This window comes from Oncorhynchus tshawytscha, linkage group LG12, assembly GCF_018296145.1.
Source record: "Oncorhynchus tshawytscha isolate Ot180627B linkage group LG12, Otsh_v2.0, whole genome shotgun sequence".
Taxonomy (NCBI): Eukaryota; Metazoa; Chordata; class Actinopteri; order Salmoniformes; family Salmonidae; genus Oncorhynchus; species Oncorhynchus tshawytscha.
Window position 1 is genome coordinate 64,915,911 of NC_056440.1, and position 18,138 is coordinate 64,934,048.

General features: G+C 43.1%; 1 protein-coding gene across 2 annotated transcripts in view; it reads left to right on the forward strand.

Moving 5' to 3' along the window:
• Nucleotides 1–18,138, forward strand: part of LOC112263673 (polypeptide N-acetylgalactosaminyltransferase 18) — an 85,554-nt gene that overhangs the window by 25,477 nt on the left and 41,939 nt on the right. For both annotated transcript variants that reach the window (XM_042330921.1, XM_024440162.2), the window contains exons 2-3: nucleotides 12,826–13,021; nucleotides 13,756–13,922. In XM_042330921.1, coding sequence (XP_042186855.1) covers nucleotides 12,826–13,021; nucleotides 13,756–13,922 — 363 coding nt within the window. The remainder of the gene's footprint in view (nucleotides 1–12,825; nucleotides 13,022–13,755; nucleotides 13,923–18,138) is intronic.

The following is an 18,138-nucleotide window of genomic DNA, read 5'->3' on the forward strand; positions in this document are numbered from 1 at the left end:
TTTTTTAATGTTATTTTTCATTTTCTAGCCTGGAATTGTTGGAATAGGCCATATTTATCATCTGTGAACCACCCATTGGTTTCCTAGGGATGTCAGGGTGAGTGTGAGACATGTGAGTGCCTTCCTGAAGGGCCTAGTGATTGCATTACTTTAATGAGCAGAAAGGAAGAAGGAGCAGGGTTAACAATAGCTTGTGGGGAGCAGAGGCCACCCTACATCCAAACTTTGGCAGTGTGTTTTTCCCCTCTCAGGAATAAACCCAGAGAGTAGGCCTACTCCCCACCACACCCTTCTTCCTCCCCTACTCCCAGAGAAAGAACAATGTCAGGAAGACGTGTCAGCCGCTGATGTGTTCTAATGAGAGAGTGCCCCTTTTTACAGACCCAGTCAGAGAACTTCATCAGTCTCCACTGGGGCCCAGTATGACAGAGTACACAGCCTCCCAACCTGTGAGCACGTTAATTGGCTATTAGCTGTAATATGTGCTTTCAAGCAAGCGGGCGCTGGCACCAACCAAACTACAGTCGTTGAGAGAGAAGTGATACATTATGTCATGGCACTGAGCTGAGCTGAGCTGTGTGGAGTTGGAGTGTAAGCTAATTGTGCATTTATTTTCACAGGAGAAGTCTTGTTCTGTGAAGATGCGAGTTGTAAAGAGCTTTGACTGTTGAAAGGGGGGGGGTTGATGGCTGGATTGGAGTTATGTAACCTTGTAGCATGAATAGATGACGAGTGGTAGAAGTAGTGGTCGTATGCACACAGGGAATAACAACATTTCTCCACCTCCTTATCCCACACATTCTAGAGATTTCCATGTCAAGAGGTGATTATGCAGTACATTAAAATAGCAGCTCCATTGGTTCTTTATTTAAGTGGCAATTACGCATGTTGAAGGTAATGTTTGTGTTCTGGTCCAAGTTTTTGGGGGTAATAATTCTTGGCAGTGTGCATAAGCCAAAGTATTCCATCTGTCTATCCACATGGGATGCTGATGCTGTTCAATAAGCCAGGTGTTTCTCTTGTCTCAGTAGCACACTAGTGTCTATTCAACACCCCAGCTCACCTGAAAAGAATCCACCCAAAAACACAAATTCCTTTAATTTAGTGTTAAATAACACTAATATGTGAACAAATGTTTCATTTTGGTATTATAATAAGGTTGTTAGGAACATGGAAAATTGTTGTGGAAATCTGTTGCAGCTTAAGTCGACTACAAAATCCACAAATAAAATAAAATTGTATTTGTCACATGCGCCGAATACAACAGGTGTAGGTAGACCTTACTGTGAAATGATTAACTACAAGCCCTTAACCAACAATGCACTTCTAGAAATAGAGTTAAGAAAATATCCAGTTGAAGAGGGAGGTGTTTAGTCCCAGGGTCCTTAGCTTAGTGATGGGCTTTGTGGGTCCTATGGTGTTGAACGCTAAGATGTAGGTGGGAAAGGGCAGTGTGATTTGGGATTGCGTCATCTGTAGATCTGTTGGGGGGTGTGTGTGTGTGTGTGTGTGTGTGTGTGTGTGTGTGTGTGTGTGTGTGTGTGTGTGTGTGTATGTGAATTGGAGTGGGTCTAGGGTTTCCGGGATGATGGTGTTGATATGAGTGCTATGGTGTGGTAGTCATTTAGGCAGGTTATCTTCGTTTTCTTGGGCACAGGGACTATGGTGTTCGGCATATACTGTAGGTATTACAGACTCGGTCAGGGAGAGGTTAAAAATGTCAGTGAAGACACTTGCCAGTTGGTCCCCGCACACTCTAAGTACACGTCCTGGTAATCCTTCTGTCCCTGCTGCCTTGTGAATGTTGACCTGTTTAAAGGTCTTGCTGACATTGGCTACGGAGAGCATGATCACACAGTCATTCGGACCAGCTGGTGCTCTCATGCATGCTTCAGTGTTGCTTGCCTCGAAGTGGGCATAAAAGGCATTTAACTCGTCTGGTAGGCTCACATCACAGGACAGCTCGCGGCTGGATTTCCCTTTGTAGTCCATGATAGTTTGCAAGCCCTGCCACATCCAACGAGAGTCAGAGCTGGTGTAGTAGGATTCAATCTTAGTTCTATATTGACGCTTTGCCTGTTTGGTGGTTCGTCTGAGGGCATAGCGGGATTTCGTATCAGCGCCCGAATAAGTGTCCCGCTCCTTGGAAGCGGCAGCTCTAGCCTTTAGCTCGGTGCGGATATTGCCTGTAATCCTTTGTGGAGTAAAGCAATGCTCGCTCTATGGACTTGCTGGCTAGCTAGCTAGGTAACTAACAAACGTAGCTAGACACAATAACACCAAAGACAATATCAGCATGTAACGTAGCTGCTGTAGTTGGTGCAGTTTGTTTAGGTGATTTTACAGCTATCAATTTAGTCTAAAATCATACCATGTTCAACCTGCAGATCGATGTGCCTCACAGAGTGGGGTCAACATTGGCAACAGCAGATATACTTTTGAGAAGATTGGAAACGTTGCCCATGTTACGTCAATGAGCAACGCGGTGCATTCTGGGCGATTCGGGGACAAGGAGCGCTCTCCTTCAAGGAGTGAATGGGTGACTATTGGGCACTAGCTCAAAAACCCAACATTAGCATGAATTTAGTAAGCAAGACATCAACAAGAACATTATAAATATTTTCCAAGATGTGAGATTAACTTGCAATCTGTAGTATCATATAGCTTTGGAATCGTTACATAAGGGGCTTTCAAGGAAAATAGGCACGTTTCTCGACAACACTGACTTTGAGAAGGGATTGTGTGACTATTAGTTTAGCAACTGCATGGCGCAGCATGACAACATGAGTGCGATTGGTCAACAGTCTGCTGGGTGGAGTATTATAAGGTCCATCGTTCATTGGATTCCAATCTCCTTTCTATAATATCTCTGGCAATGGCAACATGCAATGCACCCTGAACAAAAGAGGCAGACAAATAGGAAAAATGTCCTAAACCCTCCATTAAATGATACATTTCTCGAGGTTGGAATATCGCAAAAATATGATCAATGGCTCATTCGAGAGAAGACATCCTCCAGTTATGACATCGGCCAGTATTGAAATCGGACATGTATGATAGACGTTTCGCGATCTAAAAGTCGTATTCCTATTAACTTCCAGTGTAGTGAGAGTGACTTTGTCACAATGTTGCGTCATACCGGACGGATTTTGGGGTAATAAGGTTACACACAACGGCAATTTATAAGGGCCTAAGGTGTGTACTGAGGGTGTACATTTTTCCTATATTTTCTGTCGACAGGCAAAGATTTAGTGTTTTTGTCAACACAACTTTGCCTCAGTCAGTTACCATGTATGCAGTGCCTCAACTTGGAGGTGTCAAAGACAAACGGTCCCTGGTTGAAATATGTTCTCCCTGTGAGGCCACAAGGAGATGTAATGTGATCTCTTTTAATCTTCAGAGTACTCTTATCACGGTGATTTCTTCAGAAAGGAAACTGTTCGTGTTTTGTGGGGAAAGTGTAATTGAAAATGATCGCATGATACGATAGCTTTAAAAATATAATAATACTTTGTAGTCCGTCATAATGATTTAATTGTGTTGGAAAGGGGATGTAAAGGGTTAATGTAGACCTTCAGTGTGTTTTCTTCCCTCTGTCTCTGCTGACCTCCCCTCACTCTGCTGGGGAGCCATTGTCATGTATATCATCTGATAGTGTTTGATATGGTACAGCAGCACAGATGAGAGCTGTTGAGTCTTAATTACCTATTATACCCCAGACGAGACATTAATCTCACTGAACAACTGAGGAGAACAGTGGTCGGCAGGCAAGAGTGGAGCTCTGGTGCAATGTGTCTTATTGTCCTGAAATCCCTGTTTTCCCATAAAACAGCAGAAATCCTCCCTCCGTACGGTTCGCCCTGGGTTGGTTCTGTGTGTTCTGTCATGGAGGTTAGCATAGGGAACACATGTTTTGCTGCAGCGTACAGACCTGCTCACTGTATCTAACTTTCTCTCACTCTGCGGTGGACCTCCTTTTGTAAACCTTCCCCTCGCCTCTCGTTGCCATAATCCCTTCGCTATATTGTGCTGTTTGCCTTCCTGAACCAGGAATAAAGGCACTTTGTGTGTCCTTTTTCCCTCTTCATGTTGTCTCTCAGCCTTCCTCCTCTGTGGATGTGCCACAGTAAGCACATGGCCCTAACTGAATTGTCCTGATGTGCACACAATGGAGCGCACTGACTGACTCACTTCACCAGGCTGGGCTGCTGCTGATAAGCTCTGGGCCTATGTTGCTGCTCTCTGTGTCTGGACCAGAGCCATCACAGTTTAAAGCAAAACCCCGCTGGGTCCCCCTTCCTGAGCCCTTCAAAACCCACCGCATACACACAGACACACACTCCCACCCACAGAGAAACAAGCCAGGAGAGAGAGACAGGCAGGGTGTTCCTCTTCCTATTATAGGAGTTGCAGTTGTAGGCTACTTAAATGGAACCGCTCAGTATTATCTGAGGAACGCTCAACTCTGTTCTCTTGTATTGAGACGGAGTTAAGTTTTGACAACTGGTCTCGCGATTTGCTATCAACAACATTGAGCCACCATCAGTCGATACTTGTAAAAATGTAAATTCTGAAAACACTTACCTGTACCTATGTTTGTCCTGTACCACTGCGGTCCTTCCGACGTGTGCTTAAATTCATACTTTTAATAAAAACTTTTATTCAATTCAACCACCAAATTTTTCCTCATTTGTGTTGCTCATCTCAGCGTGAATGTGCTTGGTAACTCAATGTTGTTGCTAACAAATCACATGACCAGCTATCAAAACTCAGCATTCCTCAGCCAGACATGTATTGACATGCATCCTCCCTTTCCTTCTACTCTCCCTCTCCTTCTCCTACTGAAACATCAGTTTATCTGCTTCGTGTCATGTTTTTGAGATACCTTTCTTCTGCCTTCTACATTTTTTAAGTCTTGTTTTGTTGAACTGCGATTGGGACTTGTGTGTCAGACGAAAGTGGGATAAAACTACTAGCTATAAGCATTTATAAATATATTAATGCATTCATTTATAATTCATTACACAGACTTGGTTCATAGTGTTACTGAGTTCTCGACACTCTCCTTTGTCTTAGAGGCGATCATCACTGAATTACTGTACCATTTTTGTCAGAGAGCACTGAGCATACAGCAGTTGAGTGGTTCCTCTAATGTGTTCAATAGGCAAATGAGGCTGCCTACATGTTTTAGGGGTTTCTGAGTTCTTGTCCCAACAAAAGAGCCTTTGGGATGACACACTGCCCATACTATTACAAGTTGCCTAGGTTACCCTGTCTGCAAAACATCAACCCCTGACCCAGCCGGCGCTCTAGCCTTTCACTCCTGAGGAAAGCGTCTCAGAAGGCCTAATTAATCACCAGCACAAGTAGTCACATGAATGAGCCTGGAGGCATGTTTGCTGGGATTGGCAGACTTTTAGAACATCATCCCGGTCTGAGCCTAATCACTGTGTTCTTCTCCCATCATGAATGGAGGCATTCCCTTGCTATTCAAAGCAACTGAAACTTTCAATGCTGTATGTTTAATTTACTGTAAGGTTCTGCTTGTCTTTTCTTCGTCAACCTTGTGTTCTTTTTCTTTGTGTTCTTGAACGTAGCCCTGTTTCTTTGTGTTCTGGAACGTAGCCCTGGCTTTCATTTTTGTTCATTGATTTCACCTGTGTTCGTTTCTCACCTGGTCTCATCAGCTCCCTATTTAGTTCAGTTCTTTCTGTTTGTATGGTTGTGAGGTATTGTTTGTTTTTGACTCTCTACCTATGTTTGACCATTGCCTGCCTACCTGTGTTTGACCATTGCCTGCCTACCTGTGTTTGACCATTGCCTGCCTACCTGTGTTTGACCATTTGCCTGCCTGCGACCATGATTCCTGCCTTCTGCGAAGGCTTAATTAACATCTGCTGCACTCTGCGTGTGAATATACACATTTTTCTCCCTGAGTATTCCTTACAGTTACGCTACCCATCTCCAGGCATTATAGTGCCCTCCACTAATATTGGCACCCTTGGTAAATTTGAGCAAAACGGGCGGTGAATTTTTTGTTGTATTTTTTTATCCTCTCAATTTAAATAAAACAAATAATTTTCTCAAATATATATGTGTGCCAGAATTATAGGCATCCCTTCATTCAATACTTTGTGCAACCTCCCTTTGCCAAGATAAAAGCTCTGAGTATTTTCCTATAATGCATAATGTGGTTGGAGAACACATGGAAAGGGATCTGAGACCATTCCTCCATACAGAATCTCTCCAGATCCTTCAGATTCTGAGGTCCACACCTGTGGACAATCCTCTTCAGCTCATCCCACAGGTTTTCTATGGGGTTTAGGTCAGGGGACTAGGATTGCCATGGCAAGACCTTGATTCTGTGGTCAGTGAACCATTTTTGTTGTTTTTTGAGGTGTGCTTTGAATCATTGTCCTACTGGAAGATCCATCCATGGCCCAGTTTAAGCTAGCAGAGGCAGTCAGGTTTTGATTTAATATCTGTTGGTACTTGATGGAGTCCATAGTACCATGTGTCCTAACAAGTTGTCCAGGGCCTTTGATTGAAAAACTCCCACAACATCAAAGATCCACTACCATACTTCACAGTTGCGATGAGGTACTTTCCTGCATGGCTGTCTTTCTGTCTACACCAAATCCACCTCTGCCGTTTGTTTCCAAAAGGCTCTATTTTGGTCTCATCTGACCATAGAACCCGGTCACATAGGAAGATCCAGTAACGTTTGGTAAACTGTAGGCGCCTCAGTTTGTTTGATGACAGCAAAGGCTTTTTATGGCAATCCTCCCAAACAACTTCTGGTTATGTAGGTAGTTTCTGATCATACTTTTGGAGACTTTCTGACCCCAAGACCCAACTAACGTCTGCAGCTGTGATCCTGAGAGATTTTTTTGGCAACTCAAACCATCCTCCTCACTGTGCGTGGGGTCAATATAGACAAGTTCCCTTCCAGGCCGATTATTAACACCTCCAGTTGCTTTAAACGTCTTAATTATTGCCCTGATAGTGGAAATGTGCATTTTCAACCATTGAGCTATTTTCTTTCTTATAGCCATTTCCTGATTTGTGCAGCTCAACAACCTTTTGTCTCACATCATTACTGTATTCTCGGGTCTTTCCCATAGTGATGGATGACTATGGAAACTTGGCCTGTGTGTCATCTTATATTTACACTACCGGTCGAACGTTTGGACATACCTACTCATTCAAGGGTTTTTCCTGTATTTTTACTATTTTCTACATTGTATAATAATAGTGAAGACATCAACACTATGAAACAACACATATGGAATCATGTAGTAACCAAAAAAGTGTACAAATCAAGATATATTTTATATTTGAGATTCTTCAAATACGCACCCTTTGCATTGATGACAGTTTTGCACACTCTTGACAATCTCTCAACCAGCTTCACCTGGAATGCTTTTCCAACAGTCTTGAAGGAGTTCCCACATATGCTGAGCACTTGTTGGCTGCGATTCCTTCACTCTGCCGTCCGACTCATCCCAAACCATCTCAATTTGGTTGAGGTCGGGGGATTGTGGAGGACAGGTCATCTGATGCAGCACTCCATCACTCTCCTTCTTGGTAAAATAGCACTTATACAGCCGGGAGGTTTGTTGGGTCATTGTCCTGTTGAAAAACAAATGATAGTCCCACTAAGCCCAAACCAGATGGGATGGAGTATCGCTGCAGAATGCTGTGGTAGCCATGCTGGTTAAGTGTGCCTTGAATTCTAAATAAATCACAAAGTGTCACCAGCAAAGCGCCCTCACCCCATAACACCTCCTTCACCATGCTTTACGGTGGGAAATACACATGGCAGTTGGAACCAAAAATCTCCAATTTGGACTCCAGACCAAAGGACAAATTTCCACCTGTCTAATGTCCATTGCTCATGTTTCTTGACCCAAGCAAGTCTTTTTTTCTCATTGGTGTCCTTTAGTAGTGGTTTCTTTGCAGAAATTCAACCATGAAGGTCTGACTCACACAGTCTCCACTGAACAGTTGATGTTGATGTTTCTGTTACTTGAACTCTGACGTATTTATTTGGGCTGCAATTTCGGAGGCAGCTGTCACGTCGGCATAAATGATTCGGGAGACAGGTGCAGGAATGCATAATAGTTTTTTTTATTAAGCCCAAATTACGGCGTGCCGTGTAAGGGCACGGGGACGAAGACCAAACAAACGCTTATGCGGCTGCCGAAGTTGCGTCATCGTCGGACGGGCCAGTTGCCGCTACCAAAGTTGCGGCGGCGTCGGACTGACCAGTAGCAGTGGCGCCGGACGGACCGGTTGTGGCGTCGTCGTCAACTTTCAACGTTATTGACATTTTCCGTATTGACTGACCTTCATGTCATAAAGTAATGATGGACTGTCGTTTCTCTTTGCTTATTTGAGCTGTTCTTACCATAACGTGGACTTGGTCTTTTACCAAATTGGGCTATCTTCTGTAAAGCCCCTGTATAACTGATTGGCTCAAACTCATTAAGAAGGAAAGAAATGCATTCCAGGTGACTACCTCATGAAGCCGGTTGAGGAAATGCCAAGAGTGTGCAAAGCTGTCATCAAGGCAAAGGGTGGCTATTTGAAGAATCTCAAATCTAAAATATATTTTGATTTAACACTTTTTTGATTATTACATGATTCCGTATGTGTTATTTCATAGTTTGATGTCTTCACTATTATTCTACATTGTAGAAAATAGTAAAAATAAAGAAAAACCCTTGAATGAGAATGTTTTCTAAAACTTTTGACCGGTAGTGTATACCCCAGTCAAACAGGAAGTCATGGGTTACCACTTAAGTGTTCCTAATCACTCTGGTGAACTTAAAAAACATAAAATATGAATGGGAATATACTAAAGTTAGATTTTACTCATAAGAATTTATAGGGGTGCCAATACTTGTGGCACACATGTTTCAAAGAAAAATATTCAACTTTTTTTGTCAATCATTGTACTTAAATTAAAGGTTAGATTTTTGTGAATATTTTGAATGAAAGACCAAGAGGATAAATAGCATTTCTTTTCACAGCCCGTTTTGCTCATACAGTATTTACCAAGGGTGCCAATATTAGTGAACACTGCACTTTGAGTGATTGAACTGTTGTTCAAGCGACTCTCGTGATTATTCATAATCATACACCATATTTCACAATGTTCTTTCTAATTAGCATGTGACCAAATACAGTACTTACAGTAGATATTGGCTGCATTGCAAACATGTAAAAGACACACCCTTCCCCTCAGACCTCAAATTACTTGGACACTTCTAATGACTTATGAGGATTTGACACTTGCAGGGGCGGGGAAGAAGTAATTCATTTTAAATGGACCGCCCTTGCATGGAAATGTCACTCGTTCGTCCCACGGTTGTGTTTTCAGTCATCATGGAACCACCGGTAGTGTTGTATGTGCTTTATATGCGCTAGTCAATTATGATTTGCATTTCATATCTTGGCTGGAAGACGACGCATACTATCCGACGATATGAAGTAAATCGAAAATTACAATGTATAAGTGTGATAGCAGGGAAAGTTCAATGCACAAGCTAACTTTTCCAAAAGCTAGCCAAACTAAAACATAATTACTTTTATGATTTGTGTTTTTGCCGTCATGTGCAAAGTTTCGCGCACAGTTTCTAACTCATTTACATTTCTTTTTACTTACACTTGTATGTAGATGTTGGTTTTAAGTTTTGGTATACTTTTCTTAGCGGATCTACAATCATCGCGAATTGAATTATGGGGCGTTTCAGGCCCCAGAGTGAACAGAATTGTACATTCGCACAGTTGCCAACTTCCCTTGCTTGGCTAACTGTTTGGACCGATGGCAAAGATGGTCGTGGGGATTCCACCAAGGGCATAAGCCCAGGGTAAGTGGAGGGGTGTGTGTCTTTTAATGAGTTTGAAACACAGAGAATAACAAGGTTGTTTGTTTCATAGGAAAGTCCAATGCCGCTCTTCATACATACCACTGACTCAAGTAATAGGATTAAATGCTATACTTTGTCACCATAGCAGGCTAGCAAGGGCAGAGATGCTGCACTGATTTATAATGCAGTACTGTGTTCCTAATAAAGACCTTTACCTACAGATAGACAGACCATTGGAGGTACTGTTTCCTGTCTCTGAAAGTATACCATTCAATCTGAGGTAAACAATAATCAACCATCTGCTATGTTTATTTTGACTTTTAGATAATTCATTAAAAGCACATATTTCCTTCTGAATTTGTTGAATGTATAACAGTAGCATTACTTGTTAATGTTTATCTATTCTTGGTTTGGAAAACACATTTTTGATACCTGGAAAAGAAATGGAAATGTTTTTTTCCCCCACTGTTTAGCTTAACATCCTTTCTGTGAAAGGGTAATGGTTCATTGTTGTGCTGCCATCAAACAGATTCTCATAGTGATGTTTCAACTCTAATCTAATTCTCACCCCATTTTTTTTTTTCATATGACCTCGTGTTAGGGGATATTTAATTTGGTTTGTCAAAGCAATTGTTTTAGTCTGCTGAGTTGATCTGGAAATAGCTGGAGGCAATCTAGATTTGTTTTCCCCTTGACATTTTGTTTTGGTTTCATGTTGATTATCTATTTTTTTTCTTACAGTATGTTGTTACCCAGGTTTCTGAATAAAACACTGTATAATAGTACATTTGGATATGAGTTACCTTATTTTTTCTTCATGTAGTTGTCTGGGGAGTGTGCATCCTATCACATGCCCACATCTGACAGACCATTCAGCCCAGGGACCTCCCTGACCCCACAGTCTCAGTGTCCTGACCGGTGCCTCTGGAGCTGTTCTCCCTTACTGTTCTGTTACAATGGCCGTGCACTCTCTGCCTTGTTTTGTCAAATCAAATCAAATGTTATTTGTCACATACACATGGTTAGCAGATGTTAATGCGAGTGTAGCGAAATGCTTGTGCTTCCAGTTCTGACCATGCAGTAATATCTAACAAGTAATCTAACAATTTCACAACAACTACCTTATACACACAAGTGTAAAGGAATGAATAAGAATATGTACATAAAAATTATATGGATGGCCGAACGGCATAGGCAAGATGCAGTAGATGGTATAGAGTACAGTATATACATATGAGATGAGTAATGTAGGGTATATAAACATTATATAAAGTAGCATTGTTTTAAAGTGGCTGGTGATACATGTATTAGACATTTTTTTCATTATGTTAGTGATGGCTGTTTAACAGTCTGATGGCCTTGAGATAGAAGCTGTTTTTCAGTCCCTCGGTCCCCGCTTTGATGCACCTGTACTGACCTTGCCTTCTGGATGATAGCGGGGTAACAGGCAGTGGCTCGGGTGGTTGTTGTCCTTGACAATCTTTTTGGCCTTCCTGTGACAATGGGTGGTATAGGTGTCCTGGAGGGCAGGTAGTTTTCCCCCGGTGATGCGTTGTGCAGACCTCACTACCCTCCTGGAGAGCCTTACGGTTGTGGGCGGAGCAGTTGCCGTACCAGGCGGTGATACAGCCCGGCAGGATGCTCTTGATTGTGCATCTGTAGAAGTTTGTGAGGGTCTTAGGGGCCAAGCCAAATTTCTTCAGTCTCCTGAGAACCAGTGGGCTTCAGTCTCTCACGCTGTCTGTGTGGGTGGACCAATTCAGTTTGTCCGTGATGTGTACGCCGAAACCAATGACTACTCGGTGACTTCCCCAACTCCCTTGTGTTACAAGGTTTTGGCTAAACCCCTTAAACAATGACTGTCCTCCTGGTAAACTTGAGCCCACTGTGGTCACCATGTGAGATGTGTATTTGAGAAAAAATAGGAGACCTTGTAGGTTTAAGGTCTTCACAGTGGCCAGAACAAAATGAGCAGATTGAAAACCTACAGCTTGATTTTCTGCCGTTTTCTCTTGGATCATTCTGGATCTATTGAAAGCTCCTAGATAGACACACTACACTGAACCATCATAACATAACCTTTTCCACTGATCCCCTTTAGAGTAATTTATGATGTAGCGACATTCAAGATTTGCACAAATGTATTGAGTCTTTTTTTTTTCCTTGTCTTCACAGCGATCATAAATGTCATCGAGCTGTACAACAATGTCACATTCAAATCACACTGCAGCGTTCAGCATTACAGAGCTTTCAGATGTATCCTTCTGTCCTCACTCTAATGTAGAATCCCTCCACACTGGGATTTAAAGGAACGGGTGCATTAAATGACAGCCCTGGGGCATACAGTGTGTGGCTGTGAGAGTCATAGAGGAAGACGCAGGATCTATTTAAATTCAATTGGAATCCAGGAGTAAACAGTGTAATCACATGTACCAACTGTCTGTCTGTTTGACAGATTTAATGTTTCACTCTATCACGCTCACTGGAGCTTTCATTTTTATTGGCTTCGTTAAATGTGTCTTTGGTTTACAAACTACTAGCCTCTGGCTGCGTTCTCTGAAGGCTCACATCACAATGCTTGACTACATCTTTCTCAGTGACCATGGAAATCTATTATCTTGAAAAGCTGTATAAATGAATACAGTCTCTTTTCTATCGCAGTATATGAATGAAATACTATACAATTATTTACTCAACATTCAGAACTGTATATTGATATGAGTTGTTACTGCTTTCTAAGGTGTGATAGCTGTGTGAACATAAGCAGTGTAACGTCAATTCATTTATTAATGCAAGAGCTCTACTATGTCTTCTAACGGTAGTTACATTGACCTTGTTATTGAGGCGTTGCTCTCACCTCTCATGCACCCTCATTAACAGGAAGGGTCTATGTGTGGCTGGTTTATACAAATATTCATTTTCTCTCTCTCTCTCTCTCTGGCTCCCACAGAAACCCCTCTGAAAGGAGAAGATGTTCTAGGAGACAAATCGTTTTCTGACTCGTCCCTGTTTGCCCACTGGGGTCAGGAGCTGAGCGCTGACAGCCGCAGGGTGGCCCTGAAGATGTTCCAGTACTACGGCTACAACGGCTACCTCAGCGACCGCCTCTCCCTGGACAGAGCCATCCCAGACCTCAGACCTGATGGGTACGTTGAACTATCTGAATGAAGCACTGAGAATATCACCCACTTAAACTTCTGCTGTCCCCCCAAGTCATACCAGGAGCCCAGGGGCTAACAGGACCTTCATATCCAGACTGTCTGAATTCACTATGGTCTGACTATAACACACTAGTTGTGATAGTTTGGGATACAGACTATACGGAAGAGCACACATTAGAGTCCCAACTTGTTTGACTTTGTAGAGAGCATAAAAAACATAGCTGCCTAGTGGGTTTTCGTGTTGAGAATATGCCTCTGCATTTGACTCAAGCCCTGTTTTGACTGGCAACCCAGAAGGGAAGTGTTACTTCAAAACAGTGGGGTGCAATTTTACCTCTCATAATTACCAACTCTTGTCTACCCAGTAGGAGCCTAAAAGACCCTCACTCGCCCTCTCTGTCTATCTGCGGCTCTCATACAATAACGTTACATTGTGAAAAGTGTCATATCTTATCCCATTGTTTGCTTCAGATGCTTTAATCTGGATCACACTGAAATACACGTATTGTTACTGTCACATCTGCTGTTGGGTTTGGAGGTCTGCCAGGGACATTAACATAACAACCACCTCAACATTGAGACCACAAATTGCCCAGGTGTCTGAGAAACAGACACATCTTTTTAATATAGCTAGAATGTTATTGCTTTGAATGTGCACTTCTCTAAATCAGGTCCCTTCTTTCTACACGCCGCTCACATCAGGTCTGTTTTCTCCCCAGGTGTAAAAACATCACGTATCCATCTAACCTCCCTCAAGTTAGCATTGTGTTCATCTTTGTAAACGAGGCCTTGTCCGTCATCCTGCGTTCCATCCACTCTGCCATGCACAGGACCCCCTCCCACCTCCTCAAAGAGATCATCCTGGTTGACGACTACAGTGACAACGGTGAGCATCATTAGACTGTATTGAACTGAAATGACCCATGATGAAAGTGTATTGCAACCAAGTGTTTTGTCTGAAGCAGCCGTAGCTTGCCCATATTTTGTTTGATTGCCTTTTCCTTTGAGAACAAGAGCGGCGGTACTTTTCTTTCGCTCTGGGTCTTGGCTCTGTTGGACTCCAGTTTATAAGTGGGAATCTTCTAGTCTTAGTCTGCAGGAAACAAAGGGGTAATTACTATCTTTCTATAATCTAGCTCTTTAATGTCCTTAATTATGGGCTGTGCTCACTGGATTTAAAGGATAGGTGAAAGAATACTAATTAGCAGGAAAAGCAGGGAGATCTGCCTGATGGTAGATTACCATCCAGAGAGGTAATTAAGTATTTTGAATTTTATTATGGCCTCCCAGCTGTGTGAGCTCACTGGTTCTGAGATCTGTCTCAAACTGTGGTTTAAAACACCAGCTGATCCTATGGAGTCTCACCACAAGCACACAGTCTTTTAAAACAGTGCAGCCATATCGGTGAGCGGCCTGTGTCTACTGTTACTAATGACCACCGTCACACAGTCTGGTGTGGAGGGGAAGGCTGATTAAAGATGACGCCAGCTGTGAGATGGAAGCAAACATCCTGCTGTTGTAGAGTTTGTGCAGGACTACATCACTAAAAGTCAATAATGCCAGCTATCAGTTGGTGTAGACTGGTGATTGGAGAGAATGTTGATGGGTGGGTCAGTGGGTTGAGGTCAGCCAGAAGAACCTCATACTCTCCCTGCTGGGATAAGAACTAATTTAAAGATACCCCTCTTTCCTTTTTTCCCTCGTCTCTCTTCTCCTCTCTATCTGGTTGTGCACTCAACCTCCTGCACCCTTCTGCTAATCCCTAGGTACCTCAGGCACACTTTATTGCCTCAGTGAGCTGACAGCCTCCTGGGACAGTCCATTATTACCTGGGTACGGGGGGTAGGCTGAGTGCCCTTATCTGGAGATGCCATCTGTTTCTCACCTATGTGAGGTGAAATTCCAAAGGTTGTTGCCGTCCTCCCTCAGCTCAAGTGGATTACCGTGTCCCATGGAATCTTTGATTTTATCATGTAATTGGGAGGCAGAGAGCAGCCCCTGAGGTCCCTCAGGAAAGCTAGTCGTGCCGTGACATTTTACTAATGGCATTGCAACCTGTTTGCCAGAGCATTCTGTCAGATTCACTCTGATAGATTTATCCTTATCATTATCGTCATGATTGCTAATCTTAACTCTACTAAACGTTGTCAGCCTGTTGACCCATGGTGCTGCTTAGGCCGTTTCAGGGGGCCACCATCTAGCTGCTGTCCTCCAGCACCAGGAGCATCATAATGTGAATCTCTGTCTGCAGAGAGAGTTCTCCTCCACCTCCACCCAGCATTAGCATGCAGGAGACACTGTGACCATTGAGGGGAAGAAGGGCCAATGTACCTGGCTGATTGGATGATGCACCCGGCCTGAGGAAGACATGTCTCCATGCCACAGGGACTCTGACAGGTGTCCAATCATCTGATTGATTGGAGGAAGGCTCAGGATTTCATTGGAAGCCAAGCAGAATTTGGAATGGCTACCAATGACTCCTCAATGTTTCAACATTGAACTACACACTACTGTATTTTAGGATAATTGTAAACAGCATAACTTACAGTATATTGTTTGGAATGTTGTCGGTCCTTTCACTGTATTCAAATCAGTATGAGGTCACCTGACAGGGTTGTATCAGAGTGAGTTTCTAAATGATTATCCTTACGAACAGGCAATGAGAACCCCTTAGGCACATCCTAACAGCCTTGTTATCCAGCTACTCTCCATTGCAGGGAGAAAGGCTGTATATCACAGGGCTAGAGAAAGAAGCATGAAGGAGGAACCATCTTTGTCTGTCCACTCTCTGTCTCTCTCTGGTCCCTCATCATCTTCTCTCAGACTCTATACATCAGTCTCTCTAACGTTTGCCTTTTCTCTCTCTCTCACACTCTCTCTCTCTCTCTCTCTCTCAGTTTATTTTCTCTTTCCCTCGCTGTCTCTTGGTCTGGGTGGAGTGATGAGGATTTGTTCATGTATTACATTCACAGCCCTGACAGAGTTGCCAACCCAGGCTCATTTTGAGTGATGGATGGCAGCCTCTGTGTCTCTCCAACTCCCAGCTTTTAGCTACAGAACATACAGAAACTTTGACTCAACAACAAGGATTGGGTCCATCCCCCCTGGATTATAAACTCCTCAACTGTGCTCGATTTAGAAAGACACATTTGGAATATAGGAAACGGCTTAACAGTGAGCTCCAAAAGTATTGGGACAGTGACAAATTTGTTGTTGTTTTGGCTCTGTACTCCAGCACTTTGGATTTGAAATAATACAATGACTATGAGGCTAAAGTGCAGACTGTCAGCTTTAATCTGAGGGTATTTTCATCAGCATAATAAACAAGCAGACAGTCTGCACTTTAACCTCATGGTCATTGTATCATTTCAAATGCAAAGTGCTGGAGTACAGAGCCAAAGAAACAACAAAATAGTCAGTCCCAATACTTTTGGAGCTCACTGTATATCATAACCTATTCATTATGCTTCTTATACAGATGTAAGATCTTAAGAGTTTCCTACAGCAGGATTTAAATGTTTAAAAACAATATTTCACCTTTATTTAACAAGGTAGGCAAGTTGAGGACAAGTTCTCATTTACAATTGCGACCTGGCCAAGATAAAGCAAAGCAGTTCGACACATACAACAACACAGAGTACACATGGAGTAAAACAAACATACAGTCAATAGTACAGTAGAAAAATAAGTCTATATACAATGTGAGCAAATGAGGTGAGATAAGGGAGGTAAAGGAAAAAAGGCCATGGTGGCGAAGTAAATACAATATAGCAAGTAAAACACTGGAATGGTAGATTTGCAGTGGAAGAATGCGCAAAGTAGAAATAGAAATAATGGGGTGCAAAGGAGCAAAATAAATACAGTAGGGGAAGAGGGAGTTGTTTGGGCTAAATTATAGATGGGCTATGTACAGGTGCAGTAATCTGTGAGCTGCTCTGCTCTGGTGCTTAAAGCTAGTGAAGGAGATAAGTGTTTCCAGTTTCAAAGATTTTTGTAGTTCGTTCCAGTCATTGGCAGCAGAGAACTGGAAGGAGAGGCGGCCAAAGGAGGAATTGGTTTTGGGGGTGACCTGAGAGAGATACCTGCTGGAGCGTGTGTTACATGTGGGTGTTGCTATGGTGACCAGCGAGCTGAGATAAGGGGGGACTTTACCTAGCAGGGTCTTGTTGATGACCTGGAGCCAGTGGGTTTGGAGACCAGTATGAAGTGAGGGTCAGCCAACGAGAGCGTACAGGTCACAGTGGTGGGTGGTATATGGGGCTTTGGTGACAAAACGGATGGCACTGTGATAGACTGCATCCAATTTATTGAGTAGGGTATTGGAGGCTATTTTGTAAATGACATCGCCAAAGTCGAGGATCGGTAGGATGGTCAGTTTTACAAGGGTATGTTTGGCAGCATGAGTGAAGCATGCTTTGTTGCGAAATAGGAAGCCAATTCTAGATTTAACTTTGGATTGGATATGTTTGATGTGAGTCTGGAAGGAGAGTTTACAGTCTAACCAGACACCTAGGTATTTGTAGTTGTCCACATATTCTAAGTCAGAATGGTCCAGAGTAGTGATGCTGGACGGGCGGGCAGGTGCAGGCAGCGGTCGGTTGAATAGCATGCATTGAGTTTTACTTGTATTTAAGAGCAGTTGGAGGCCACGGAAGGAGAGTTGTATGGCATTGAAGCTCGTCTGGAGGGTTTTTAACACAGTGTCCAAAGAAGGGCCAGAAGTATACAGAATGGTGTCATCTGCGTAGAGGTGGATCAGAGACTCACCAACAGCTATAGCGACATCATTGATGTATACAGAGAAGAGTCGGCCCAAGAATTGAACCCTGTGGCACCCCTATAGAGACTGCCAGAGGCCCGGACAACAGGCCCTCCGATTTGACACACTGAACTCAGAGAAGTAGTTGGTGAACCAGGCGAGGCAATCATTTGAGAAACTGCCGATGAGGATGTGGTGATTGACAGAGTCGAAAGCCTTGCCCAGGTCAATGAATACGGCTGCACAGTATTGTTTCTTATCGATGGCGGTTAAGATATCGTTTAGGACCTTGAGCGTGGCTGAGGTGCACCCATGACCAGCTCTGAAACCAGATTGCATAGCG